At 54.1% G+C, this 27,510-nt stretch overlaps 1 protein-coding gene and 2 long non-coding RNA genes across 7 annotated transcripts; 1 reads left to right on the top strand and 2 right to left on the bottom strand.

Annotated features, from left to right (window-relative positions):
• On the bottom strand, nt 1-7,834 carry NKX2-2 (NK2 homeobox 2). Of its 2 annotated transcripts, XM_066993448.1 has the most exons (3): nt 7,693-7,834; nt 1,030-1,749; nt 1-840 (listed from the first exon to the last, which is right to left on the bottom strand). In XM_066993448.1, the coding sequence occupies exons 2-3, from the start codon at nt 1,286-1,288 to the stop codon at nt 281-283; spliced, it is 819 nt and encodes a 272-aa protein (XP_066849549.1). In that variant the 5' UTR covers nt 1,289-1,749; nt 7,693-7,834; the 3' UTR covers nt 1-280. The 2 variants fall into 2 exon arrangements, with proteins under 2 accessions (XP_066849549.1, XP_066849550.1); XM_066993449.1 differs by lacking the exon at nt 7,693-7,834 and having other exon boundaries at nt 1,030-1,847.
• LOC106042277 (uncharacterized) lies at nt 5,572-27,108 on the top strand. Of its 3 annotated transcripts, XR_010830045.1 has the most exons (7): nt 5,572-5,991; nt 8,396-8,494; nt 9,320-10,965; nt 11,596-11,691; nt 13,811-13,882; nt 15,149-15,344; nt 15,913-16,470. It is a non-coding gene; the product is annotated as an uncharacterized lncRNA (long non-coding RNA). The 3 variants fall into 3 exon arrangements; XR_010830043.1 differs by having other exon boundaries at nt 8,396-10,965; XR_010830044.1 differs by lacking the exons at nt 15,149-15,344; nt 15,913-16,470 and adding an exon at nt 26,208-27,108 and having other exon boundaries at nt 8,396-10,965.
• LOC106042276 (uncharacterized) lies at nt 9,320-13,000 on the bottom strand. 2 transcript variants are annotated; one of them, XR_001211012.3, is made up of 4 exons: nt 12,430-12,999; nt 11,494-11,726; nt 11,152-11,248; nt 9,320-9,454 (listed from the first exon to the last, which is right to left on the bottom strand). It is a non-coding gene; the product is annotated as an uncharacterized lncRNA (long non-coding RNA). The 2 variants fall into 2 exon arrangements; XR_001211011.3 differs by lacking the exon at nt 9,320-9,454 and adding an exon at nt 10,003-10,101 and having other exon boundaries at nt 12,430-13,000.
• Nucleotides 27,109-27,510: the final 402 nt, after the last annotated feature.

The raw sequence follows: 27,510 nt of genomic DNA, 5'->3' as shown, positions 1-27,510 counted from the left end.
GCCTCCCCCCGAAATGAAACCGAGCCCCCCAAAAATGGAGGGGAAAAGAAAAAGGAGAGGGAAAAAAACCCAAACATAATAATAATAATAATAGCAATAATAATAATAATAATAGTAATAGCATTTCCCTCTCCATTCCTTCCCCTGTAGTTTTGATTTTCTTTTTGGAGCATCAGTCTGTCTGTCTGTCTCTCTATTTTTTCCTCCTTTTTTCGTGTGTGTGCGTGCGTGAGGTTGCGCGCATGGGACGTGTGCGTGTGTGCACGCTCTCCTACAGCGTTCACCAAGTCCATTGCTGAGCCTGTACCAAGTGGTGTGCTGTGGGGTACTGGGGGTTGCTGGTCGCGCTGTACTGGGCGTTGTATTGCATATGCTGTAGAGACTGGGCGCTATAGGCGGAGAAGGGGATTCCCGTCTGGAAAGTCGCGGCTGCCAAGTCCTGAGCTTTGAGCGTGTGGCAGGGCTTGCCGTCCCTGACTAAGACCGGCACGGCCACCCGCCGCGGGGAGGGAAGAGGAGTCACTTCCATACCTTTCTCGGCCCGGGCCCGCTTCATCTTGTAGCGGTGGTTCTGGAACCAGATCTTCACCTGGGTGGGCGTCAGGCGGATCAGGCTGGCCAGGTGCTCCCGCTCGGGCGCCGACAGGTACCGCTGCTGCCGGAACCGCCGCTCCAGCTCGTAGGTCTGCGCCTTGGAGAAGAGCACCCTCCTCTTCCTCTTCTTCCCCGCATCCCCGCCGCCCGCCGCCTCCTTCTCGTTGTCGGGCGACTCGTCGGCCGATGGCTCCGGGGACTTGGCGGCGGCGTCCGGGCCGCCGCCGCCGGCCGTGAGCCCGTGCACTGCGGGGAGCGGCGGAGAAGAGAGGCGCCGTCAGCGGGCCCCGACGGCACCGCCCGCCCCGGAACACGCCGCCCGCCCGGCCCCGCGCGGGGCGAGCCCCGGACCCCCGGCCCCCGCCCGCCCCCGGGGCAGCCCCGGCCGCCCCCCGCCCCCGGGCCCCCGAGCCCGGCCCGGCCCGCCGCACTCACGGGAGTACTGGATGCCCTCGGCGCTCGCCAGCCAGCGCGTGTAGGGGTTGTCGCTGTTGTCGTAGAAGGGGCTCTTCAGGGGCAGCGCCTGAACAGTGTCCAAGGGGGTCTGTCCCAGAACGCCCGCTTTCTTGGGGGGCTCCGGCGCTTCGCTCTCCTCCTCGCCGCCCTCCGCGGCGGAACCGTCCTCGTCGTTGGTGTCGGGGAGGTCCAGGATGTCCTTCACGGAAAAGCCCGTCTTTGTGTTGGTCAGAGCCATGGCCCGGGCAAATTGGGGCAGGGGACTTGGAGGAGCAGCTTGCCGAGCCGCCGTGTCACCCGCGCGCACGCACACACGGGGCAGCGGCGACACCAAGGCACACGCACACGGCGGCCGGGGGGGGAGAGGCGCGGAGGAGGAAAAAACACGGCGAAAAATAACTGGGGGGGCTGCGCGAAAGAGGAAGAGGAGCCCCGGCCGCGGCGGTGGATCTCCGGGTTTCTGCGGGCTCCTTCTGCCGCGGGGGAAATTCGGAGAGCAGGAGCAGCAGCTGGCTTCGAAAATAGTTTGTAACTCCAGGGGAAAGGGGGAAAGACGCACAAAAAAAAAAAAAAAAGGAGAAAAAAAAAGGATCACTTCTGGATCTTGCTTAAACACCCCGAACCCGTGCCTGCCGCTTGAAAAAAACAAGCCATTGCTGGAGCGAACAGTCCATATAAGGCTGGTCCCCACACATGAACCTGCCGAGAGGAGGGAGAAAAAAAATACATTAAACCCGGGAAAGGTTGGCCACGTGTGGGCGGGTCTTGGAAGTCAAGTGGATGAAGACAGTGTTTGCAGATGCGAAATTGCGGGTTTTGGGCGAGCTCCGAGCTTCCACCATTGGTGATGAGTGGTATAACGTGTCAGTTAATTACCGGCGTGGGGAGGGCCCTTCCTCGTGTGTGTGCGCGAGAGAGAGAGAGGGAGTGTGTGAATTCTTTTTTTTTTAAACACAGTATTTACATACAAAGAGCCTCGCACCAGCCCGATATTCCGCACACTCCAAAGTGTTTTTCCACCGATTGTCTTGAAAAGCAGCTAACAAAAACAAAAAATCAGGGGGCGGGGGGGGGGGGGGGGGGGGGCGAGGAGCCCCAGGCCGCCTGCCCGCTCTCCGGCCCCCCGGCAGCATCTCCCCCCCAGCCCACCCGAGACCCCCGCCCGTCGCGCGGGGCCGAAACACGGCGCGGCTCAGATGGCAGGGGACCAACTTATCTAAACCGCCTAGGTCAATATTTTGGTTGAGGCTTAAGGATGAACGCTGGAAATTAAACAGCAAGTAATTGATTCTAGTATGCTCCGAAACTAACAGAACTGGCAAAATGCGATCGTCAGTCACGACGCGGAGAGATTCGGTACGCGATTAGTGGAGGGGTGGGGGGGTGTTGGCGGGGGGGCTTTATTTGAGGAGGTCTCAGTGATTTTGCCTCTTTCTTCCAGGGGAATGGAACCCGATCCGTCTGGTTAATGTAATGGGCTGGAGACCAACGGACGTTCAAATATGACTGCCTACATTTTTATTTTATTTTTTTTTAAATTCTTATCACTATTTCTGTTTCAGAACCTGCGGAAGGAGGAGGCTGGAGGAGGGCTGGCTGTTCCCGAGGCGGTCCCGGAGACCGTCCCTGCAGGTGTCCCCGGCCGCGGGCCCCGGCGCTGCGCGGCCGCGGCCTCCCCCTGCCCGCCCGGGGCTGAGGCCGCTCCCTCCCCAGCCCCTTCCGCCCCTGTCTGCCTGCCACCGACTGCTATTTTAACACCGCCACCCCCCTTCCTACATCCCCAAAGGACCCTGCTCGGCCGTGCGCGCCCTTCGCCGTGCCCGGCCCGCACCTGCCTGGTCCCTGAAGCAGCCCGGGGCCGGGGGCTAAAATCTGGGCTAGGGCTTCTCACCGCCACCTTTATTTCTGGGAGAGAAAAGTTGTCTGAGTTTGTCTTCCCGCAGGAGGCAGTGGGAGTCGGGCTGGCGGCGGTGGGCAGAGAGGAAGACGGTCCCTCAGACATCCTCCTATTTGCCGATCAATTTATCCGCATCTTCCCCTCCCCTCTCTCCCCTCTCCCCCCATCTTTCCTCCCCCAGCCCCCAGCCTGCCTCCCATAAAGTATGTGATGTGGCTGACAATGCCCAGGGATTTTTTTTTTTTTTAAGCGAGCCCCTGAGCACATCCTGGGTGGTCGGACCCGCGCAAACACAAATACAACCCTATGGCTAAGCTGGAGACAATGTCCGCAATGTAGACAAATGTCCGGCTTCTGTTGGAACCCTTTGTCTCGGCGCAGTTTTTGCATTTATTTCAGTGGCGAAATAATACGTGATTGACGCCCTCTTTCAATGTGTCCTAACTGTTGGGAATAAATCTGAGGTTGTTCCTAGTTGTCATGGTATTCAACCGCACTCAATGGCTATCTCTTCATCCATTTCGGAGTCCTTCCTCGATATTACGGGAACCCCTTCTTGCGGGCTCTCCCCCGCGCCTCTCCTTCCCCCGCGGGGAGGGGCCTGGGCAGCTCCCCAAGCTGGGTATTTGTCCTCGTGTTTGGCCTCATCCCGGCCCTACAGACCCTTTTATTGCCCCGGCCCGACCTGCCGGCGCGGGGGCGGCGGCCGCGTTTCGCCCCGATGGGGCAGGATGGGGCTTCGGGTCCGACAGAGAAAACAGCAGCGATAAGGGTGACAGTCGCGACAAGCGGCGTCACGGCGACGAAACGTCCCGAATGAAGGCAGGCCGGCGGCAGCCGGGGGGCAGCGGGGCTCTCGTTGCGGCTGGGAATCTCGGCCTTGCGGATAAAAACCAAGAACCCCAAAACCCAAGGAGAAGAATAAACACATACACAAATAAAAGTAAGAAATGACGCCGCAAGGCGCCCCAACACCCAAGGCAAACGGCCGCGCAAATGCCGCAGCAGGCATGCGGCGGCCGCCGACCCCCAGGGGCTGCAGGTGGGGCGGTGGCAGTCCTACGGCCACGGGAGACGGCGGTGCCCACGCGGGCTGCAGGCGGCCCCGGCGTGGAGGGACCTCCCCGGGGGGAGCCGGCGCGGGCGGCCCGGTTCCGGGGGCAGCGGGGAACAAAGCTCCCTTGTGGGCCCGCACAAAGCCTCGGGAGCGGGCCCGGGCCACGCAGGGCCGGCGGCAGCCGCGGGCGGCCCCCACGCGTGGGCACCGAGCCTGCGGGCCGGGTCCCCCGCCAGCTGGGGGCGTGACGTCACCGGCGGGGTGTGACGTGAGAGCCGCTCAGGCCCTCTGACGTCACGAGGGGCCGCGGGGCCGGGCCCGTGCCAGGAGCCGCCGCGCCGCGAGGGAGAAAACCCGACGGCAAGCCGACGGCTGTCGCCACAGAGCTGGGGAGCCCGCGATCGCGACCGAGGGATGCTCCCCGCCGCCCTCTGTGCCCGTCCACGCTGCGCTGTCCTCCTCTCCCAGCGCCCCCACGGAGCTGGCCGCCCCCGCCCCGCCCGTCGCGCAGGGGGGACAAAACGGGGGGACCCCGCAGAACACCCCCGGCTGCTGGGAGAAGGGGAGCAGGGGGGCCGGCTGGCCTTCCCGGCCCGGCGGAATTTGAACTCCAGCCCCGCGGCCTGAGGGGCTGTTTGCACAAGCGAACAAGAGGCCGGAGGAGAGGTGCGTGTACACAGGCTAAGTGGCTGTACTTCAGGACAAGTGCCCTCTAGGAGCGGGGGAGTGTTTACCTGTTTACTTTCGCAGGTAGCTCAAACAGCCCGCATTCGCCCTTCCTCCGCCGCCCCCCCGAGCGGCGCGGGAAGCCCCCACCCCGGCGGGCGGCGGCTGCAGAATTTAGCGGTGTTAAAGCTCTTCTTCCCTTCCCTTCCCTTCCCCTCCCCTTTTTCCCCCCCAGAGAGGGCGAAGAGACACTTGGTGGGGGATAAGAGGGGAAAAGAGCCCTTCTGAGCTGCTGCGATCCCTGAGAGGGGGCGGCTTGCGCGGTGCGCGGGGCGGCCGGCGTTCCCCGCAGCTCCGCGGACACACGTGGGGCCGGAGAGCAGACGGCCGCGGCTGGCCGACACCTCCCGCCCAGAGGCCGCGGTTTTGAGGCGGCGAACTGCTGTCCTCCGCCGGCCAGCGGGGAAAAGCTGCTCCGCGGAGCCTGGGCTCTGCTTGCTCAAAAGCACCAGCCCTTTCCCACTGTTTTAAGCCACCGACGCTTCGTCCCCCCTCCCCGGCGAGTGATATCATACACATGCACTATATGTAATAACATGTAATATGTGTATAAATGAACGCGAAGATGTTTGACAGGAGTCTTCCGCTGCTCCTCCCGTCCCTGTGCAGCTCGTTCGCGCTGACCTCTAACCCATCGCCACATCGCATCTCCGATAACAGCCGTCAAGTGGATTAGTTTATTGTCTGATTAGACCAAAGGTGCGAGCTATTGTTTTCCTTCACTCCAGACCACAAATAAACAAACAAAAAGAAATGCACCTTGCCGCTCGTTAAGCGAAGCCCGCACAAAGCCTTTGTTAGGGGAACAGGTTTATTTTATCTCTTAGAATGAGCTACACTTGAAATAGAGGGGAAGGGAAGCATAGTTCCTGATAATTGTTATTAGGAGATTCACCTGAGGAGCATCCCCGGTAAGCAATACTGCCTTTGTTTTACGGGGAAAAGGAGAGCTGCGTCATTAAGAGAAGACATCTTTTGTCGGTGATAAAAACAACCACCACCACCCTGCTACTTCTAGCTCTGCCCTACGCGAGCCCCGCACAGGCGGTGATAAATTGCCTTCGCCTGGGCATCAGGGCTGCTTCCAGCCCCGGAGCTCAGCAGCGGCCGCGGGGAGGCTCGGGGCGCCCGCAGCTGGGTTATCTTGCCCGCGGGCCGCTACAAAAAATCGGATTTCCTGAAATCACGGGGAACCGGGGCCCTCTGAATCCTCCGTGGCTTTCAGGAACTTAATCGTGATGTGCGGGGCTCGGAGTTTCTGGTGGGTGAAATTCCCTTCTCTGTTCGTAGCTGAAAAAATTGCATTAACAAAGGCGTTAATGATGTTTGGGGGGGGGGGGGGGGGGGGGGAGGAAGAGAAGGAAACGAGAGAGAGGAGAAAAAGGGGGAAGATTCCCCCGCATGCAGAAAGGAAGCCGGCAGCAGCCTTCCCTATCGAGGAGAAAGCTCGGGAAAAATCCGCGCTACCCCCCAAAATCACCGCGCCGGCCTGCCTTTCTCCTGGAGACAATTAAATCTTCTCCAGGACATAGGAATCTAAATGAGCTTTCCTATTCTCACGATTACTTTATCTCCTTCCCCCTGAAGCTTCAAAGACGGAGAAATCCTTCCAATTCACCGATATTACTTATAAATTTGTAGATCTAGATATAGTCAACCCCCCAGCCAACCTCCCGAGGTGGCGAATTGTAATAGAAATTCGGATTTTCCCCCTCCTCCCTGGGGGCTAATGGGGTTATGTCGGAGCCGGAGGGCACATGTTAGGGCTTTGATAAATGCACTTTAATGAGATCTTTGAAAATATTGCCAGTAGAGTCGGAGGCAATGCCAGCGCGAGGCAGTTTGTTAGCGCAATGCGTGCTAGCACAAAGCCGGCAGACTGAAGCCCCCGCACCTCGCAGCCACCCGGCCCAGCTATTTGTTTGTCTTATTTAGTTTTTCCTCCCGGCCCAAGCTGTAAGCCTGGCCCGGGGCCTCCCTTCCCGTTCCACTCTATTATAACTGTTTTATTTCCCGGCCAAACGTTTCGCCCCCCCCCCCAGCAAGCCCCCCGGCTGTATTCGTTCACATCTCTCTAATGATTAAACGTGTCCCAATGAGATTAAGCTTTGTCAGAAATGTTCTTCCTCGCGAAGAAAAATCCAACTCGTTTCGATAAGGGTAATTTGAATGCGGGAGATTTATGGCTCTCTATGAAACGCGGCCCTGAGAGCACTTTCTTATCTGAATTTATTTCTTACACCCGCACGCACAACATGGAGGGCTCGAGGGCCAGCCCGGCCCCGGCGCTGCCGCATGCGGACCGGAGGGCGCGCACGGACCGCGCGGTGGAGCCGTGAGGGAGACTCCGCACGCCGCGAAGGCTCCGTGCGGGGGGGGGGGGGGGGGGGACCTGCCCGGCTCCCAGCCGGGGGGAGCCGCAAGAAAAACGCAGGGGGAAGGCACAGACGGGGATGGAGGGAGGGAGCGGCGCGGCGGGCAGAGCCGGTCGGCGGCGCGGAGCGGTCCGGCCGGGCCATTCCCGGTACTCTGGCGGACTCTGCCGTCGTAGCCGAGAAGTGTCCCGCTGCAGCCTTGCCGGGCCCGGGGGCGCTGGCCCGGCCCCCCCGCCCCAGGGGGACCGCGCGTCCCGGCCCCGCGGCGCACGGAGGGCGCAAGGGCCCTGCCCGTCCCGCCGTCGGTACAGCCAGGCGCTGGGGTGGGACACGCGACGGGACGGGTTGGGACGGGCAGGGGAGACCCTGCCGTCGGAGCTCGGGGAGCGGCGCTGCCGTCGGTGCGCCCCAGCCGCCCCGCGCCGCCTCTCGCCTTCCCGCGGGGGCCCCGCAGCGCCCTGCCAGCGCCCCCTCCCCGCACAAAAAAAAAAAAAAAGCCACAAACCCACCTGCTGCTCCCCCGCCCAGGCTTCCTTACACCCCCCTGCCCCCGTGGGACCCCCGCCCCGGTCCCCCGCCCCGCTCACCTGCGGCCGGCTCTAGGCGGGCAGGGGCTGAGCACGGCGGCCCCACGCCTCTCGCATTGTCCCCGCCGTGTGCGGGCGGCCGCTCCTTCACCGGCTTTACATCGCCCGCTCTGTTTGCTTTCCTCCCCGGCGTGTGACGCCAGGCGAAATACTGGCCATATGTTCGGCGGTAATAAATTGGTTATAAGCGCAAACACGCCGGTTCCTGGATGGCTCTTTTAAGCCGGCCCCGGCCCCGCTGCTGAGCCGTCCCTCTTCCCCCGGGGGGTAGAGCCCTCCCCCCGGCCCCCCCTTCCCAAAGACGCTGGGAGCTGCTTTCTGCCCCCTCCCCGCGCTGCCCGAAGCCAGCCCGGCTCCTGCCGCCACCCCGCTCCTTCGCACCTCCCAGCCCGCCCCGCCTCGGGCAGCCGGCAACTTCCCCGGCAGCCCGGGCTGCTCTTTAACAAGCTCGCCCTCTATAAATCGCTCGGTAGCTAAGACGCTATAAAAAACAAATAGCCAGATGTGGCACGTTATTTATGTGTGAAAGCTCGTTTACATTAGATATGCTGATCCAAGCTTTGATAGCGGGGGTTTGCCAGAGATTAGAGTTGGGTTTCCATAGACAACTCCAGCTGCAGCCCCCCTCCCCTGCCCCTCTTTGGTTTTCTTTTTCTTTTAGCATAAATTTTATTTATTTGTGCCTTTTTTTTTTTTTTAATAGGATGGGTGAAGAAAAGCCAGTGGAGCCAGTGGTGCCATCTGACTTTCCTGAAGCTGTGGAAAAAGAGTGATACCAGTTTGACAGAGGATCCTCCAAAAGGTACAGCCCCCTGCAAACACAGACAAACAAGGAGAGGCTTCCTTGGCACTCCACCCTACAACCTGTGCCCCCCAGACTGGCCCTGTTCTTGTCCCTCTCATGCTGCAGCTCGGGAAGCGCATCCAGCCCTGCTGTGACATGGGACCCCTGGCCACCCCTCGCTCTGCCAGCCCCAGGCCAGAGCCAGGATAGCTCTTTGGGTGTCAATCCCCATGTACCCAAGGATTTTGCTGCTCCATTTGAAACCCAGGGGCCTGCAAACACCATGACCCAAGGCATGCTTTCAGCATCCTCAGGAGAGCTTCCCACCTCCGCCAAGCTCAAAGTCCTCTTGAATGGGCATCACTGGTCGCTCTTAGGGCTGGTGGGAAGGTGACGGGGACGCTTCTCCATCTCACCTCACCTAGATTCTCTCCGTCACCTGCTGTATTTTTAAAAACACTGCAGAGACCTTGGACTCTTCTGTGAAAGTCTCCAAGGCCCAGGTCAGATATCGCTTAGCTAAATACCCTGGTCACAGGCGGCTGTAACAGAGCAGCCTGCAGATAAGGAGATTGATCCTCAGAGTAATCAATAAAGATCTTGTTCTGGGCAGTTAATAACTTTGCCAAACTTGCTTTGCTTGGATAAAAAAGCGACCACATTGCTGACCAAGAGAGTGAACTTTGGGGAAAAACTATCCTGTTGATGAAAAATTAAAAAAATAATAAAAATAAAAAAATGCTAATAGTTAGCTGTGTATTCACATACCTGCAAAGTCTTTAGCCTTTATAACAAGAAATTCAGTCCAGATGTCTGGGGCATGTCTTGCTACATCCCTCCCAGCTGCTCTGTGTGGGAGTGTGCTGTGCCCGAGCTGCGGGAATGGTGCTGCGAGGAGGGGAGCGTGGGAGCAGCACCGGGCTGCAGCAGCAGGATTTGAGGTTGGTGAAGGAGGGCTCGAGGGGAACAAGCTGGGACCTGTGGGAGGGGAACAAGGGTGAGGAGGGCAGAAGGGTGGCCAGTGATGCGAGCGGCAAGCTGTGCCTTTGGGAGGGTAGTGCCTTTGGGAGGCTACCCCTTCCTATCCCTGTGCTGCCAGACCTCTGGAAAAGCAGGTGTCTCAGCCCCAGCTTGATGCTGGCTGGCATGGGACCTGCCATGCTGATGGTGGTCCAGAGGGAAAGCAAGGAGTGATGGACCACAGAGATGCAGACATCCCCTCTGACGGTGACAACCAAGCTGTGTCTCAGATTGTATTGCAAAACTTGCAGTTACTTTTTTATTAATAAATTTATGTTTTTGTTCATTAGTACAAGCAAACCTTTTTGGAGGCTTTTTGGTTTCCTGATGCATGTGGCTGAGCACTGCACCAGAACTGCTGCCAGCCAGTGTTCTGAGCATCCCGGCTGGCTCCATGCGTCAGCCAGAGCTGTGGTCATCTGTGCTGCACCCAGCTCCTGGGGCGTGGGTTCCCAGTGGGTACTGCTGTCCTTTGCACTTAACCATGTGATTTGAGTCTTTATTGGTGAGTAAAACCTGCCTGGGGGGCTTATTGGGTGGTGTGTTTCACAGGTGAGGAGACTTTTCGAATATTGATTTGTTTGTAGGGCCACCAGGAATTGTTGCTTCAGGAACAAAAAGGTGGAAGGGAGGAGGTCAGGATACCTCTCTGTGTGGGTTTGTTCCCTTTTCCTTAAACAGCCCCAATAATCACAATGGCTTTGTTGGAGGAGGCTGGGCTGTCAAATTGTGTGGATGCATTGGGAAGAGCTCCCAGACACAGTACAACTGCAGGGAGACAAAGGGTGCAGATGGCTGCTGCCCCCATCCACCCCCTTTGCCCTCCCCTACTGCACCCAATACAATACCCTGCCCATCTTGAGGAGGTGAGGGCAGGAAGCCCTGCTCCCCCAGATATGCTGGTCATGTCCCAAAGAGGCAGGGGCCCTGTGGCTGCTGCTGCTTACTTTGAACCAGTTCAGGCCACCATGCCCCCGCTAACACCCCCTTCCTGTGTTTCCTGTGTGTGATCCCCGGTGCTTCGGGAAGCAAGGTTGGGGGGGGGGGGGGGGTGTGAAGCAGTTGGGCAGAGCACCAGCATGACATGCACCAGCATGACGTGCAGGATGGGGCTGTGCTCCTGGTCCTGATTCAGAGTCATGCTGGCCGCTGGGGCTGGGTCCCCAGGTCCCAGGACAGATCTTGTGGGTCAAAGGGAAATGTTAAGGGCTGGCCCCTGGACCTGGGGAACTCAGTGTTGATCGGGTAGGGTGAATATAGCTGGGGTTTCCCTGCAGGGGTGTATTTCCACTTTTCATCTACATGCACCCACTCCTTTTTGCAGACGTGAAGGAATTTGGAGTGACCAGCAGGCAATCCTCCCCTGGTGAGGAGAGCTGGCTAAGGGGCCTATTTGGCACCACATGTCAAGAGACGTCACATTTCGGTGGTGAGCAGGGACCACTTCCATGAGGTCTGGAGGACACCAGGTGGGCAAACAGCACCTGAGAGGGCTGGCAGGGCTTTGCAGCACAGGAGCATTGGACGTGTGGGCCCCAGTGGTGTGGGACATAAGCCACGGCTGGCGCCCACCCTCCCGGCAGCCCCATGCACACCACAGCCCATGACTGGGGTGTCTGAGGGTGCCTCTGCTGCAGCCTGTGCTATGTACACACCTGTGATGAACAGATGGCCATGGGTCGTCACTGCTGGTTTGAACATACAGCGCAATCTGGCCTGCTCCCCAGGATGGCTCCTTGGCTCTGGTTCATGCTAGTGGGAAGAGGGGAGGAAGAAGATGAAGTCCATGGAGGAGGAGATGGGATTTGCTCCTTTCAGCCAGATTTGATTTGGAAGAGGGCACTAATCCTTCACTTTTCCTATGGGGGAGGCTGCAGTGTTGCACAGGATTTGGCCCGGAGCTGTTCCCAGACCCCAGCCATGGGCACAGGGGGTGGTGGGTCCCCCAACATCTCCCCCAAAAAGGGCAGTGGCAGGCATCTCCCAGTGGTACTTACGATTTCCCACTGGAACTGGTTTCTTCTCTCCTCTTAACAGCCCATCCATCCATTTCCTTCTCTCTGTAGCTAATCTCATTTTTTTTTTCTGTGTGCACCCAGGTTTTTGTATGCCATTTGCACTTGTGATGTTTGGCTAAGAATTGCCGTGGAAGATGCTTTAGAAGGATCCAGCTCTCGGCGGGCCTGCCAGGACAAGTAGGTACCAGTCTGTTCATACTTGCACACACTTTCTGTGGACAGTTGGGAAAGACGGGTCATGCCCCGAATAGCTTGTCTGATTTTACTAATCCTGAAACAGAGTCTCTGGTGTGCATTAGTAGGTGTGAAAAGAGCCAAACCAGGCTTAAAAAAAAACAAACAGAAAACCCAGGGAAAGACAGTGACATTGATGTTGTAAACCCTGCGAGCGACATGGGAGCCAACCGGGAAGCCACAGATAAGAAGCGTATCACGGGCATCCCATCAATCACGCGTCCATCTCCGGGCACCCAGACACCGGCAGAGCAGGTGGGAGCACGGCTGCAGCATCACTGTCAGTGAGGATCACCAAGGATGCTGGTGGGGCTGCTGCTGCTGGCGGGGCTGCTGCTGCCTCCCGGCTCCAACCCAGACTGAACCTGGGACCCAGCACTACCTCTGGTACACTGATGGGGACAGGACCTGCTGGCACGGAGAGGGGGCTGCTCTGGGAGACCTGGGAGCTGGAGTAGAAGCTCTGCCGAGTGCGTTTTTGGCCTGACATCACGCTGCATGCTTTCCAGATGAACTTGCCATCACCAATGACAATATTATCAGGGCTTTCCTATATACAGCCATAGTGGAAACAACAACTGCCAACCCTTATGGGCATTTCCACCCCAAGGTCTGCACTTGGTGTAGTGCAGAAGCCACAGGCAGAGCAGGTGAAAAGAGCAATGTATTTCAAGGACTTACCTGGGAAAAACGTGACACATCCGAAGTGACAGTATGATACTGGAAGGGCTGTTCAAAGTTGTTTTTGGAGGGGGCTTGCTGCCTGTTTTCTTTAGTTTCCATGGAAACCAGATGCAAACCCAGTGATAAGGCAGGCTGAGCTGTGCCCCCGATAAAGCAGCGTAGCTCGCGCCAGTGGGACGCTGCCCGACAAAGCCAGGCCCTGCAGCCCTGCGCCTTCAAGCTGAGCGCCAGCACTGGCCCTGCCGGCCGCAGCAGCAAGTCCCTGGCATGACCTTGCCACCAGAAAAAGATATTTCCACCAGATTTTGGTAGCTCAGCCCTGGCCATCCACCCATTTTCACAAAACTGGTGGGGCTGTGTGTGTTTGAGCTCTCAGCCTAATCCAGCGGTCAATGGACTTTCAAAGCTTCGTGGAGTGGAATAGGACAGAAATAGAACAGAGGAAACAGAACAGGCACGCACACATATGTGGGATGCTGGCTGGTGGAGAGGGGTGGGAGGGTCTGCAACCAGGAACAAGGGGGAAGAGGAGGCCCCAAGGTTTACACCAGCACCAGCAGGTGCCACAAGACCAGGACTTGCCCGTGAAGGGTCTCCGAGCGTGCTGGCGAAGATGAACTTCAGCAGGTTGAGAAGCCCCTCCTTGGGCTCCCTGCAGCTTCTGGCAGATGCTGACACCACAAAGCAGGCAAGCGGAAAGCGAGGTAAAGGTGGCACGAGCGTTACACATTAACAGCATGACCGACTGCTGTCTTGTAACCTTCCTATTACCAGGGACCTTGGTGCGGCTGGCCTGGCTAATGTGTAATCTCAGATCTTCCCTGCTCCTGTCCCCAGGGATGTCCCAGTAGTCAGGATGGTGACGGGAGGTGTGGGCTGGGGCTGTGTAGGCAGGTCGTGTGTGCTGGGGAGGATATTTGATGGTGTTGATCTTTATGGATAAATATTTTTCTAGTGGTCCTAAATGTTTCCTTGTGGGCATAAAACAGCCCTGGGAGCTCATGAACTAAAGCCAGCTCACAATGAGTCTATTTTCCTGCAAAAACGTGACTGACAAGACACCAGTGTTTCCCATGCGCACTTGGCTGGGTTGCCCGAGACGCCGTGGCTGTTGCTGCCCGGTTCACAAGGTCACATTTGGGGTGGAATTACAGACGGTGAGCTGCTGGCATCGAGTGGCGTGGCGAGCTTGTGCTGCTGCTGCTAGATGCTCAGCCTTGAGCTGCCACCCCGTTATGGCTTGTATATGCACGGAGAGTAATGGTGTTTCCGTAGCTATTGCTACTGATGGGTGTTGCCACAGAAATAACTAAAAGAAATTTTGATCATTACTTCTCCTTGGTGTAGAGACTTACTATTTTTTATTTTTTTCCCTAAGACTAAAGTATCTGGGATTTGAAGCCATGGAGGAAGCAGGACAAGCCACTGGCTGGCAGGGCACGGGCAGATGGTAAGTTGTGATGTACTCCTCCTCTTCTCTGAAGCCCGTTTCAGTATTTTTTGTTTGTTTGTTTGTTTGTTTTTAAGTAGTTATGTTAGATAATGACTCCCAAGGTTTTTTTCTGTTTTTTGTTTTTTTCATCTCAGTACAACTAAGTCAACTCCTCTGCTTGTGAGATAGCACTATACACCCCATTTATTCCAATAGTAGGTCACATTATATACTAATCAGGATGCTAAATACTCTCTGTAAACCCGAGTTTTTCATCAAAGGAAAAGACCTGAGTGAACAGCTGAGTCAAGTAATGAATATCAGGAGGGTTCTGCTCTTCAAAGACAGAGAAACTTTGATTCTTTTTAAGATAAAAGCCTGATGTTTAAAAAATAATTGGAAGTAAACCTAGACGATTTACTTATCACAAAATACTATTCACACAAATAGCAGCAGTCTGATTTCGTCCCCCACTGCAGACTGCAGGGTTTGCTTCAGTCGCAGGAAGACCTGACTCAAGAAAGGTGCAGAGGAGAGCCGGAGAGGAGCAGCTGCTGTCGGGTAGAAATTGGACAGGGTGGAGACTCTGATTTAGGGGTTCCTCATAAAATTGGGTGCTTTAAAACTTGTGCTTGGAGGGGAGCCGCGGGAGCAGACAGAGCATCCCCGTCAAGCACTGGCAAGGCAGGGCTCACCTCGAGGGCTGGCCCAGCCACACTGGGCTCCGGGATCAAATCCCTTCACCAGAGCTGTTTGGGGCTGAGGGGAGGAATTAGGAATTGTGCCCTACTACTAAGTGTGCCACAAAAATCAGCAGGCAGGCCTTGAAAATGAGGAGATTAACTTAAAAAGGAAAAAAAACCAACCCTGAGACACAAAAGGGAAATCTTGCTCTAGTCCTCCACAGAAGGCGAGCTCTTCCATGCAGCAGAGATGCAGGCAAGCTGATAAAGATTTTTGACTAGCGATTTAGCTGAATCCTGAATGCCTGACCCACATTATAATCTGAGAGTAATTAATAGGCTGTGATGTGCATAGAGAGATGCCTGTGTTTTTTTTTTTTTCCTCATAGTACCTAGCCAATTTTGGATTTCTTTCTCCCACTCTCAGATAACACTCAAATGTAGTGGAATGAAACCAAATGAGCTTCTTGGAGTCATTTTTGTATTTTGTCTCTGTAATCTCTGGGTTTATTTAAATGTTCTTGTTGCAGTTATTTTCTGAGACTCTCTTTTCATGTTGAACATCTCCTGTTGAATAACTCCTCAGACACTATAATTTCAGGATCAACAATGATGCTGACAATAGAGGAAAAAATTACCTTGTGAGGCACAGAAAAATGAATCCATATCCCCATCTTTATTCTGCCATTCGGGGAACATCTGTGTATGCAGTGCCCAAATGAATACAATGATCAACTTTTGCTCAGCGATAATTTTGGAAGGAGTCAGTCTCGTTAAACATCAGGAAGCACTCGGAGGTGCGTAGGCACTGTTTCATCCCATGTGTCCCAGCGGGGGCACCCTATGGGAGGTAACTGCTGGTCCTGGGGCTTGCTCACCCCAGCTGTCCCCAGGCACTGGCACAGGCTTGGGATGCTTGCAGGGAAAGGGCTGGGCACGGGTGGGCTGCAGAGAGTGCAGGTGGGCTGCAGCCCTGCTCTGGGAGCCCTTGCTTCCCACCCACCCCTCCCAGCTGGGTGCCTCACGGGGTGCCATGGTTTTCTTTCCCCCAGTACACGATCTGTATGAATTCATTGATCCTAAGCCCTTCAGAAGGAGTTAGCCACTCCAACGCTGGGCCATCATGCAGCAAGCTGGCTGTGGTGAGCAGCAGGGTAAGAAGCAGGGCCGGTTTCTTTGCCATTACCCATCCGTGGGGTTTCACTGACTTCCCAGGACAAGTTGCCTTAGTGGCACCAGAGGAGAGTTTGGGACCCAGCAGTTGTTATTTTTTTTGCTAAGAGGCAGGTCACATCACTTGGGTGCATGGGGCTTGCATTCAGCAGACTAAAGGTTTTGGTTGTTAATCATTATTCACCAAAGCAGAAGCCTGTCTGGAGCAGGGGGTGCAGCATGCAAGCAGGAGGAACAGATGACAGCTCAATGAAAGAGGTTCAATGACTTGTTCTTCATGTCCTGGGCACCTGGAATGTTTTCCTTGAACTTCCAGCATTCAGTCAAAAGCCCTACATTATTTTCTGAAGGACATCAGAGATAATTTTATTCATAACAGAATAAATTCTGCGACCGTCTGTAAAAGAATAAATGAAGAGACTTAACACAGCAGAGGATATGGAACATGTCACAACTGTGGCATTTCATTGAATATGCAGCATGTCTTTCTCGACTTAAGTGAATTGAAGAGCTTTAAATATATTCACCAACTCTTGTAACTACAAAAAAAGTAAAGCAAGTGCATTACTGGGGTTGCAGATGTCAAGTGACTTAGCATTTTAACATTTTCATTATGCTTGGGAACAGTAAACAGAAAAGCAAGCCAAGGTTTTTTCCTATAAATTGCGTGAGGTTTCTGAACGGTGCATGGTGAACTCAAAGCCAACACAAAACTCCAGCAAAGTGAAAGGAAAAGCAACAGGAAGCCATTGGCGTTTTGTTCTGCAGGTGATGGGCATGCGGAGGTGGGCAGGTGGGTTTGCCACTGCTGCTCGCTGTGGTTTGCTTGTGCCCCCCAGCCCATGAGCCTGGTGGAGAGCCTGTGGGCTGCTTGATGGCTCAGTGCTGCTAGGGAACATGGCAGCAAGTGACCCAAACCTGGCAGATTTGGTCCAGGTGCCCTGCAGGTAACTGGGTGCAGGATGTGGGCCTGGTCCTGCTGTTGGCTTTGGAGGCACAGCCATGGTGGGATGGGCACATGGTGGGTGCCAGGAGCTGGCCTGGCACCACGGCCGCTCTCACCAGGACCTGTCCGGTGGGACTTGGGTTTCTCTGGAGGCTGGCAAGGGTTGGGTGGTGAGGGAAAATGGGACCAGCACTGAGACAAAGGCACCATGAGGATGCCATGATGGCATGAGTGCTTGGACATGCAGTGACCTCCTCCTCTGTTGGAGGGAGGCAGCACCAAAACACAGCGGGCTGGCTCTCCACGGCTGCACCAAGTCTCTGCGCCAAGACCCCAAACCCCCCAGCTGCAGAAGTCACGTGCAGCCTGTCCAACCCTGCTCAAAATGCCAGTGGATGGGGAAGGCGCTGACTTTCCCCATGAACCAGCCCCTGCTGGCAGCTTGGCTTGGCTGGCATGGGAAGCTGGCCTTGAACCGCCCGCTCCCAGCTGCGGCGCTGAGCAAAGCAGTCTGCTCGCAGCCCCTGCTGCTGGATGTGACCCGGCCGGGTGCACTGTGGCGCCCACCGCACAATGTGCCCGGCTCCTTTGTGCCTCTGACTCGGGAGCTCTCTGCATCTGTTCGATGCTGAAGTGGCTCTTGGGCTGTTTAAAGGTTGAGTGCTACTGCTCCACACGACGGAAGGCAGATTCGGTTAAATAAACACAGGGGCTTAGAAATAAATTGAAGGTTACTTGAAGAGCTGGATCAGAATATAATGTTGTCAGACACATTACAGCACGCTGATCTGAATGCAGCTCTCCAGTCATATTACTCTGAAATGGGCTTTGACACATTCCTGTAAGTCCCTGCTGCTGCAAGGAGGGGGGCATGGTATGGGGGCTCTGACACAGACCATGGCTGGGAGGAAGAGGATGGGTGACATGCTGTCAGGACACTCTCCTCTCCCACTTGGGGGGAAGATGATCCTTGTTTAACTATTTATCAATCTTTCTGTTTATCAGTCTATTAATTGCTGTGTGTTTAACACCCCATCCCCCACCCCCCATACATAGAATATTCCGAGTTGGAAGGGACCCATAAGGATCATCGAGTCCAACTCCTGGCACCACACAGGTCTACCCAAAATTTTAGACCATGTGACTAAGTCAGACCAAACGCTTCTTAAAACTCCAACAGGCTTGGTGCAGCGACTACTTCCCTCGGGAGCCTGTTCCAGTGTGCGACCACCCTCTGGGTAAAGAACCTCTTCCTGATGTCTAGCCTAAACCTCCCCCGCCTCAGCTTGACACTGTTCATGTGCAACTGCTCTTTGAGTAGCTGTACGTGGCCATGAAGATGGTATGGATCCCCTGCCAGCGGCTTTGGCTCTCTGCAGTCCTCAGTGCCCTGTCGTACAATATATCCTTTATAAAGCCATATTCTTCCTTAATAACTGAAGACACTATTTTACTGTCTGGGAGATTGTTTGGGTTTAATTCTAGCATCTCAACAGCTTTCTGCATGGCGAAGGCAGCACACTTCCATTTAATTCCTGCCCCCTATAAACAGGTATATATTCTGGATGTTCTTTTTGTAGTGCTATAACAAACTTGATTTGACAAGCTCCTTTTTTTTTTTTTTGACTGAAATGGCTGTAATAACGTAACTCTTATTACACTGGTGCCAGCCTGCCTTGTGCCGCTGCAGCTTGTCTTCACGCTTACTGGTGTAAAGGCTTTCCTGCTGGTCAGCTCAGTAATTATGTGCCAGAGTTGTGACTTTTGTGTTTATGCAGCGTCTGTGGCAGTGGAAGCCTGCTGCTGACCTGCGGCTCTGGAGCCCTCGGCGCGCTGTGCTGGCGGAGGTGAGGGTTCAGTGTGTTCTTTGTTCAAGGTGTCTCATTGTGGAGCAGACCTCCTCTTTATGCCTGCGCGAGTTCACAGATAATCTTCTGACTGAGAATAGCATTATGTGAAGTGTGTTTATGCTTGCGTTGGAGAGGAGAGAGTCCCAGTGGATGCACAAAAAGATTATTCTGCCCTGGCTTAGCCCTGTTTTTCACTTGCCTCGGTTTGTGGTGCTTCACACCTTCCTGACTATTTGGCTGCCCCAACATGAAAACTCCAATTTAGCCCATGGAAATTTTGTCTGGAGAGCCCATTCCAACCAAAAAATATACGTATTTTGTTTTAAAGCAGACTAGTTTACCCAGAAAATATCCGTCCTTTTTTCTGGAAAGATAATCAGACCTTTTTCTTCCTGTCTCTGGGGAGCGCATCTCTGGAGAGCTGTCTCCCATTCCCGCTGGCAAGGACGGTTTGGTGCCGGTGCCCCAGGGGCCATGTAACTGACCTGCAGCTCAGAGCGCTCTGCCTTAACGCCATTTGTCACTGCCTTGGCTCTGGTGGGTTTTGTGTCTGTTGGTAACTGGAACCCAGCACCTCATTGTGCTGGAAGCGGGATGGTAATGGCCAAAGGGAGTGACTGCATTTTCTTAATGCCTGCAATTGTTCTTTGTAACAGTCTGTCCGTGTCCACAAAATGCCTGCTCTGACACCCTAGCTGGATTTAGATCAGTTTCATGTTCCAGAAGGACATAAAATCATACTTGGGGCTTATCGATCCCTTTTATTGGGAACCCCAGAATACACACCTAGTTTTAGAGCCTCATTTACTGGATTCATGCAATTACATTCTTGTGTGATCTCTGCCCTGGTTTAAAGGGGGAGAAAAATTGCTAGCACCACTGTTTGTAGTGGAAAAACTGAAGTAGGTGCGCTCAAAGGGCAGGGACACCTGAAGATGGCTGCAGAAAAATCTCCTGCATTTTTTAAGCAGCACTATGTTTCAAGCTGATCTTCTTACATTTTTTCAGGGCTTTCTATTACCTGTTTGGACAGGAGTGGGGAAGGCGGTAGCCACTTTCCATACCATCACTGGCCCATCATTTTTGATGATGCTGGTGTTGCCCTGCCTGTGCGCCCATATGTGCTGGGAGAGAGATCCTGTGGGCATCCTTGAGGCAGTGCTTTTGCCGGTCACATGCTGCCAGCCAGATAGTGTTGCCTGTGCAGACACAGGTGTTGCTGCACCAGTTGGCCTCTTCTCTTAATGCTGCCTCAGTGGTGCCAGAAAAAAGCTTGAGAGTGACAGCAGCACTCCACTTGAAAATTTCTGTCCTTTTGGTAGCACCTCTCATGGTGTGTCAGTGGGTTTAGCTAGGATCAATGCTGGGAAGTTGTATATCAGAGCCGTATTTCTGCCCAGTCCTGAAGTAAATCAGTAATGATTTACAGGGCTACGTTCATAGCACACACCATGTCACTGCAGTGCTGCTAAAATTGTTTGGCCCAGTACCTAACTGAGCAGGCAGCTCACAAGTTAAGCACCCAAGAATTACAATACGAGCACAGATGTACAGCTGTGCAGTGAGAGAACAAATTGCACTGTGCTGTGCCGTGCTGTGCCATACAGAATCACAGAATTGTAGGGGTTGGAAGGGACCTCCAGAGATCATCAGGTCAAACCCCTCTGCCAAAGCAGGTTCCCTAGAGCAGGTTGCCCAGGTAGGTGTCCAGACGGGCCTTGAATATCTCCAAAGACTCCACAACCTCTCTGGGCAGCCTGTTCCACCATCCTCACCGTGAAGAAGTTCTTTCAGATGTTGGTGCAGAACTTCCTGTGCTCCGTTTTGTTGCCATTGCCCCTTGTCCTGTCCCCACAAACCACTGAAAAGAGGTTGGCCAAATCCCACTGTCTCCCACACTTAAGATATTTGTAAATATTGATAAGATAAATACCATGCCGTGCTGGACCATGCTATGCCGTGCTGTGCCATACCATGCCATTCTGTTCCGTGCTATGCCATACCGTGCCATGCTGTGCTGTGCCATATCATGCCATGCTGTCCCATACCATGCTGGCATGTGCCATACCATGCCCTCCCGTGCCATGCCTTGCCATGCCGTACAGTGCCGTGTTGTGTCCTACCATACCGTAGCACACATGCTGTGCTGTGCAATACCGTGCTGTGCTGTGCCAGAATGTGCCGTGCTGTGCCATACCATGCCGTACTACTCCATACCATGCCATGTTGTGTTGTGCTGTTCCATATCATGCCATGCTGTACCATACCATGCCGTGATGTGCCATGCTGTGCCATTGTTGTGGTTTAACTCAGCCGGCAGCTAAGAACCATGCAGCCGTTTACTCACCCTCCCCCCTCCCTCTCTGGGATGGGGGAGAGAATCAGGAAACTGAAGCCTGTGGGTTGAGATAGAGAACAGTTTATTAGGACAGAAAAGAAAAGGAAAATAATAATAATAATGGTAATAGTACTACTAATAATAATGTGTACGAAACAAGTGATGCACAATGCAATTGCTCACCACCCGCTGACTGATGCCCAGCCTATCCCCAAGCAGCCGGCCCCCCACCCCGGCCAGCCACCCCTATATATTGTTTAGCATGACGTCAGATGGTATGGAATACCCCTTTGGCCAGTTTGGGTCAGCTGTCCTGGGTCTGTCCCCTCCCAGCTCCTGCTGCACCCCCAGCCTGCCCGCTGGCAGGACAGAGCGAGAAGCTGAAAAGTCCTTGGCTTAGTGTAAGCACTGCTCTGCAACAATTAAAACATCAGCATATTATCAACACTCTTCTCATCCTAATCCAAAACATAGCACCCTACCAGCTACTAGGAGGAAAATTAACTCTATTCTAGCTGAAACCAGGACAGCTATACCATGCCGTGCTAAGCTGTGCCATGATGTGCTATACCGTGCCATGTTCTGCCATAATGTGTCATGCTATGCCATGCTATGCCATACTATGCCGGGATGTACCATGCTGTTCCATACCATGCCGTGCCATACCATGCTGTGCTGTGCCATACTGTGCCTTCCCATGCTGTGCAGTGCTATGCCATACCATGCCATACTGTGCTGTGCTGTGCCATACCATGGTGTGTTGTGCCATACCGTGCTGTAGTGTGCCATACCGTGCCGTACTGTGCCGTGGTGTGCCATACTGTGCCATATCGTGCCATGCTGTGCCATACTGTGCCGTGGTGTGCCATACTGTGCCATATTGTGCCGTGCTGTGCCATACCGTGCCATATCATGCCGTGCTGTGCCATACCATGCCGTAGTTTGCCATAAGGTGCCATGCTGTGCCATACCATGGCGTGGAGTGCCAAACTGTGCCATGCCATGCCGTGCTGTGCCATACTATGCTGTGCTCTGCCATGCTGTGCCTTGCTGTGCCGTAGCACACCTTGCTGTGCCGTACCATGCTGTGCCATACTGTGCCATATTGTGCCGTGCTGTGCCATACCGTGCCATATCATGCCATGCTGTGCCATACCATGGCGTGGAGTGCCAAACTGTGCCATGCCATGCCGTGCTGTGCCATACAATGCTGTGCTGTGCCATACTATGCTGTGCTCTGCCATGCTGTGCCTTGTTGTGCCGTAGCACACCTTGCTGTGCCGTACCATGCTGTGCTGTGCTACACCGTGCCATACCATGCCATACCATGCCATGCTGTGCCGTATCGTGCCATACCGTGCTGTGCTGTGCCATGCTGTGCCATACCGTACCTTGCTGTGCCGTAGTATGCTGTGCTGTGCCATTCTGTGCCGTACCATGCTGTGCCATATTATGGCGTGCTGTGCCATGCCCTCCTGTTCTGTTCCTAGCTGTGCCATACTATGACATGCTGTGCCATGCCATGCTATACTATTGCACGTCGTGCCATTCTGTACTGTGCCATGCTCTGATGCCATTCTATGCTGTGCCAAGATGTGCCATACCATGCCGTGCTGTACCACACCATGTTGTGCCATGCCTCGCTGTGCCATGCTGTGCTGTGCCATGCTGTGCCAATCAGTTCTGTGCCATGCTCTGCCACACCATGCCGTGCCATGCCATGCTGTACCAGACCACACAGTGCTGTGCCATGCTGTGCTGTGCCATGCTGCGCTGTGCCATGCTGTTCCATGCCATTCTGTGCCATGCTGTGCTGTATCATACCATGCCATGCCATGCCAGGCTGTGTGGTGCCATGAGGGCTGTGTCCCTGTTTGCCACCCTTATGTCGCGTGAAGGGGAGGCCAGCGATGCTGGGGAGATGTCAGCACAGGCGAGTCAGTGGGACAAGATGTGCAGAGGTGGAGGAATAGAGAGCAAGCAGGGAGGGGAGACTGGCGGAAACCAAGGGGCTCTGCGCATGGCTGGAGGCCCAGTACCGGCATCATGTCCCCGTGTGTGGGGCAGCTGGCCACAGCCCTGATGCTGCCTCTTGCGCTTCCCACCTTGGGAATTCCCATCCTAGAGCAGGATGCTAGGGCCGTGCATGGCGCCCAGAGGCTGCCAGCAGACCCCGCCGGCAAAGGGGGCCGGGGGGGCTGGGGGAGCCGGAGGGACCGGGGTGGGGTGGGGCGGGAGGACCGGGGGCGCCGGGCCGAGAGCGGGCGGGCGGCTGCGGGGAGTGGAGCGGGCAGGCGGGCGGCGATGCTGCGATCTCCGCTGACATCTTGTGGCCGGGCCCCGCATCTCCGCTCCCGCAGCACCATGGCACATGGCTCTGGGCCGCCAGGGGCGAGATCAGGTGCGGGATTTCCCTGCGAGGCCTGTGCGGATCTCCACATCCCACCCGAAACGCTGCCGTGTCCCCTTCCTCTCGACCATCCCAAGTGCTGTGCCCTCGGTGGCAAGCAGGGTGCTTGAGGCCAGGGACCTCTCAGCCCTGATTTTGGCATCCGTGAGGCTCCAGGAAGGAAGCGTGCCTGCAGCTGCAGGCTGCGTGCCTCCTTAGCAGAGGTGCTTTCTCCTTGGTGCCACATTACCACCTGCCAAAAGGACCCAGCACACCAGGCGGGGTCCATCTCTGGTTTTGGGTGTCTGGGCGAACCCCCTGGAAGCCTCCCTGAAGCGCCCAGGTTACTTCTGGCTCCTGGTTATGTAGCTGGGGAGAGTCATCGTGTCTTATAAGAGAGAAGCAGCAGCAAACAAAACCCCGATCTGATGCAGCACGTGGCTGATGCACCCTCTGCCTGCAGGAGGGCTGCCCCGCTGCAGCCAGCCCAGTTTGCAGGAAAACACCAGGGCCAGGAGGCAGCAGGGCAGGCAGGGAGCACCAGTGCTGCTGCCAAATCGAGCCGTTATCCTACCTGCAGGAAGACATGACATTACTCATTATTACTAGTTGTTATTACTAGCACAAAACTGTTAATGAAGGCAGGGAGAGCTTTACGTGGCTGTCACAGAAGGTGTATTTAGGGGAACAAACATCCCCGCGCTCACAGCAACGGCAGGACCCTGCAAAGACACTTGCTGTGTCTGAGCGGTGTCTCTGCTTTTCGGGCCCTCCGGAGAGGCGGAGAGCAGAGCTAAAGGAAGATTTAGAGCTCAGGAAAGAGCCTCAACAATAGACAATGGATCCATTTATGGGACAACAAACAACTTTATGCCCTTTGAGTTTGTCCCATTGAAGTCACGGGGTGAGAGCCACAACGGAAGGGAATGAATGGGTGTTTTACTCTTGGTTTCAAGGGAGCCAGGACTTTACCCACTGTGCAGCCACTTCAGATGCTGTAGCAATTTTTTTTTTTTCACAGGATCAGAGCCAGAGAAAGAAAGGGAACAAAAGCATCACATTTGCTGTTGAAAATGGAGGAGGGGAGTGAAGGGGCTTTAAAATAAAGCACAGATGGGAAAATATGAATATTCCCCCTCAAAAAGCAAAGCAGAAAGGGCCTGAACCTCTTGCAGAGCTGGCTCTGACAGTGGCCCGAAGCACGATGCCGGGGCAGCCTCTCCCCAAGCACAGGACACGGGGTGGGGATGTGCAAACTGCACTCAGCCCTACTGCAGAGTGCAGGGGCCAGGGGTGTGGGTGCCCTGTTTCCAACACCCTGGCATAAGGGGGCGTGTGGGAAAGGCACTTTTTTGTCCCAGCAAGCCCTGTGGGACGCAAGCTGGTGCAGGCAAAGGCAGGAAGTTCAGGGAAGGATGCTGCAGGCACCCTTGTTCCTTTCCTGTTTATGCTCCATTTTACTGCTGTCTATCTGACACTCAGCTTGGTGGATTTTGGTAGTGGTTTGGTGCAGGAGCAACAGGGTTAAAGAAATATTCATCCAGAGACAGGGAGGAAAAATGAGAGCTGCTTCCTTTGGCCTAACTCAGCCCCTCGCTGCAGAGGAAGCGGAGCTGCTCTCCTCTTCGAAGCCTGGTGGCACTCGGGTTTAGTGTCGCAGCCATTATTTCAGTTGCCGTTATTTTATTGTGTTGTATTTGCTGGGAATTAGCTGTGAGATTTGGAGAGCCTACAGGAAAGTTGGAGGGTTTTCCTGGAGTTTATTAAGTTAAAAATAGCAATAATTTGAGAGATCAGAAAAATGGAAGGACAAAGCTAGCAAGGGAGAGCTGAAGACGTATGGTGGGTGGGTGCAGGAAGAATGCCCTGGCCTGCTTTCCTGCCCTGGAGCTTGGTTTCTGTCGGGGCTCTGGTCCATTTTCAGGTGCTTGCTTCCACAGATAATTGCTTTCAACCGAGCAATTGGCATGGGATGGGTGCCCATTCTCCCTGTGTAACTGGTGATGGCAACACCTCTCGGCTACAGTAAGCCCCACAGCCCCCCTACACAACCCCCCCAGCGCTGTTCTGGGTGCAGTTTGGGCAGGATTGGGCCATAATGCCCGGGGCCCTGGGCTGCTCCTGAGCCACGGCTGCTCAACCGCCACACGGCCGCCTCTCCCTGCTGCCAGCTGCTCTGTGCGCGGGGTTAATTAGCACAATTAATAGTGAATGCTCTAATTGCAGACATTTAGTGGGGGGCTTTATGATTATTGTTTTCTAATGCAATTGTGCTGAACACTTGGGTGTCTCTTTATTAAACAAAATAAAGCCATAATTAGTCACAGTCTAATCCCAGCACTGGCAGGAGACCTGTGGGGATGCAGCGGCTCAGTCTGGAGCCAGGGGTCCTTAGCAAATGCTGTCATTCCCTCACACTTCGGGCTAAATGATGTGGGATTTGGGGTGGGCTGATGTCATTTTGACCCAAAAATGGTGGGCTCCAGATGGAAGTCTGTAAAGCAAGGCTCCCAGAGTACGCAAACAAACAGGGGCTGTGGTGTGCATCAAAAGCAAACAAAAGCTTAATGATGTGCCTGAAAAACCCAGGGCTGGGTCAGCCCTCATTGTGTAGAGATATGGCAATGAATTTCTCTTTTAAGTGAAATTAATGCACAGATTGTATATGTATAGGAGTGCTATGCTGCACTATGCGATATGAAGATGTGTCTGAGAGTTTCATCTATACTCCGGGCGACACTATTCATGCAAATTTATCTCTTTTATGGATTTGAAGCTTTTTCAGATACATATCAAAGACCTTTCCTTGCCTCCAACATGAATAATATATGCTGGCACTGCTTATAATAAATCATCTCAGTTTTCTGTGCCCCAGCGAGCAAACATGGCTATTTTGAGCACAGCCATCTGCATTACAGACCCCCTCTAACACCTCAGAAACGTCTTTTACCTTTTCCTGTACAGGTGCACATGCCTGGCTGAAGCCAGGTGCCTCGGACACGCCGTGCTGGCTGATCCATTGGGCTGGCAGCAGATGCCAAAGGACAAGGAACATCTTAGATACCATTCTCCTCCTTTGAGACCATTTGTGGGCTGCAGAGAGCCGGGCCTGGCCAGAAGTAAAGGAAGTAAAAAACTTTTTACACAGTAAAAAGGAAGAAAAATCACAAAGAACGTCTCAGGACCTGGTTCCTCCATGGGGCTCCTGGATCCCCCTTGGTCCCCAAGGATGCTTGATGCCCACAGGTGGTGCTCCCAGGGGCATCGTATGGGGGCCAGGTGACCACACGGGTGCAGCTGCAACCCCAGGCTCCTCTCGCACCCACGGGAGCAGCCAAGCACAGGGCTCACATACCTCCACCCCAAGTTTGCCTCACACACGAGATCTTCCAGGTGAAAGCTTGCTGTGTACGGCATGTGAGAGCATTCTCTTGAAAATCAATTATTTTGAGTTTACGGAGTGCATTTTCTATTACCTAACGTGCTGCAGCCAGTATATCTGTTGATTTCAATGTGTTTTTTTTTTTTTTTACTTCACATTGGCATGTCTTTTATCAGAAATCATTTTGAAACTTTTTAATTTATGGGCCTTTATTGCAATACTCAATTCATCCTGAGTAGTCTATTATTAAGTGTTCTAGAGGCTCTTATTGTCCTTTATCAGAGGATTGTATCTCTGTGCAATTCATCTGTAGTCATTCTTCATAGGGAAAATCTTTCATATTAGGTTTCTTTCATCATTCGATGACAACTCTTGAATACATCATTATTCAGCAATGGTTTTGGAAATTATAATCATTAGGCAATTTTTCATATAATCTGATTTTATAAACTGTTTCTTTTTATTATCTTTTGATGGAAAACAGTAAATGCATCTGTCTATTTTGATCCTCTCTGATAACAGTAATAGAAAAACTAAGTAAGGACATCTTATTGAGGAAACAGCCTAGCTGCATTTTTTATATGCACAGAACCAAAGATTATTTAATGTGAAGTAAAGCTTACTACTCTCTCTAATGCGACACACCGAGCACAAACATCCAAATGTAAATTCTGCAGTTCTTGCGCATGACTGTCACCACTCAATTGACTCTGTACTCCAGGTGGCTGGGACTGGGACTGGGTTTATGCAATTAAATAACATATACATATCAGTATCAGAAGGAAAAATTACACCAACAGATTTGGGGGCAGGTTCTCAGGAATAAGCATCCCCTTTCCCCTCGGCAAGATAGGAAAAATGTCACATATATTTGCAATCCCCTTC

The sequence above is a fragment of the Anser cygnoides genome, chromosome 3, assembly GCF_040182565.1.
Source record: "Anser cygnoides isolate HZ-2024a breed goose chromosome 3, Taihu_goose_T2T_genome, whole genome shotgun sequence".
NCBI lineage: Eukaryota > Metazoa > Chordata > Aves > Anseriformes > Anatidae > Anser > Anser cygnoides.
This window is presented reverse-complemented; position numbering and strand designations above follow the sequence as displayed.

What these genes read in the sequence shown, in the direction of transcription:
- NKX2-2 (XM_066993448.1), bottom strand. Translation starts at nt 1,288, where the DNA reads ATGGCTCTGACCAACACAAAGACGGGCTTTTCCGTGAAGGACATCCTG. An exon ending in CGAGGGCATCCAGTACTCCC is followed by an intron (nt 841 to 1,029) that starts GTGAGTGCGGCG and finishes CGCTCCCCGCAG; the next exon opens with TGCACGGGCTCACGGCCGGC.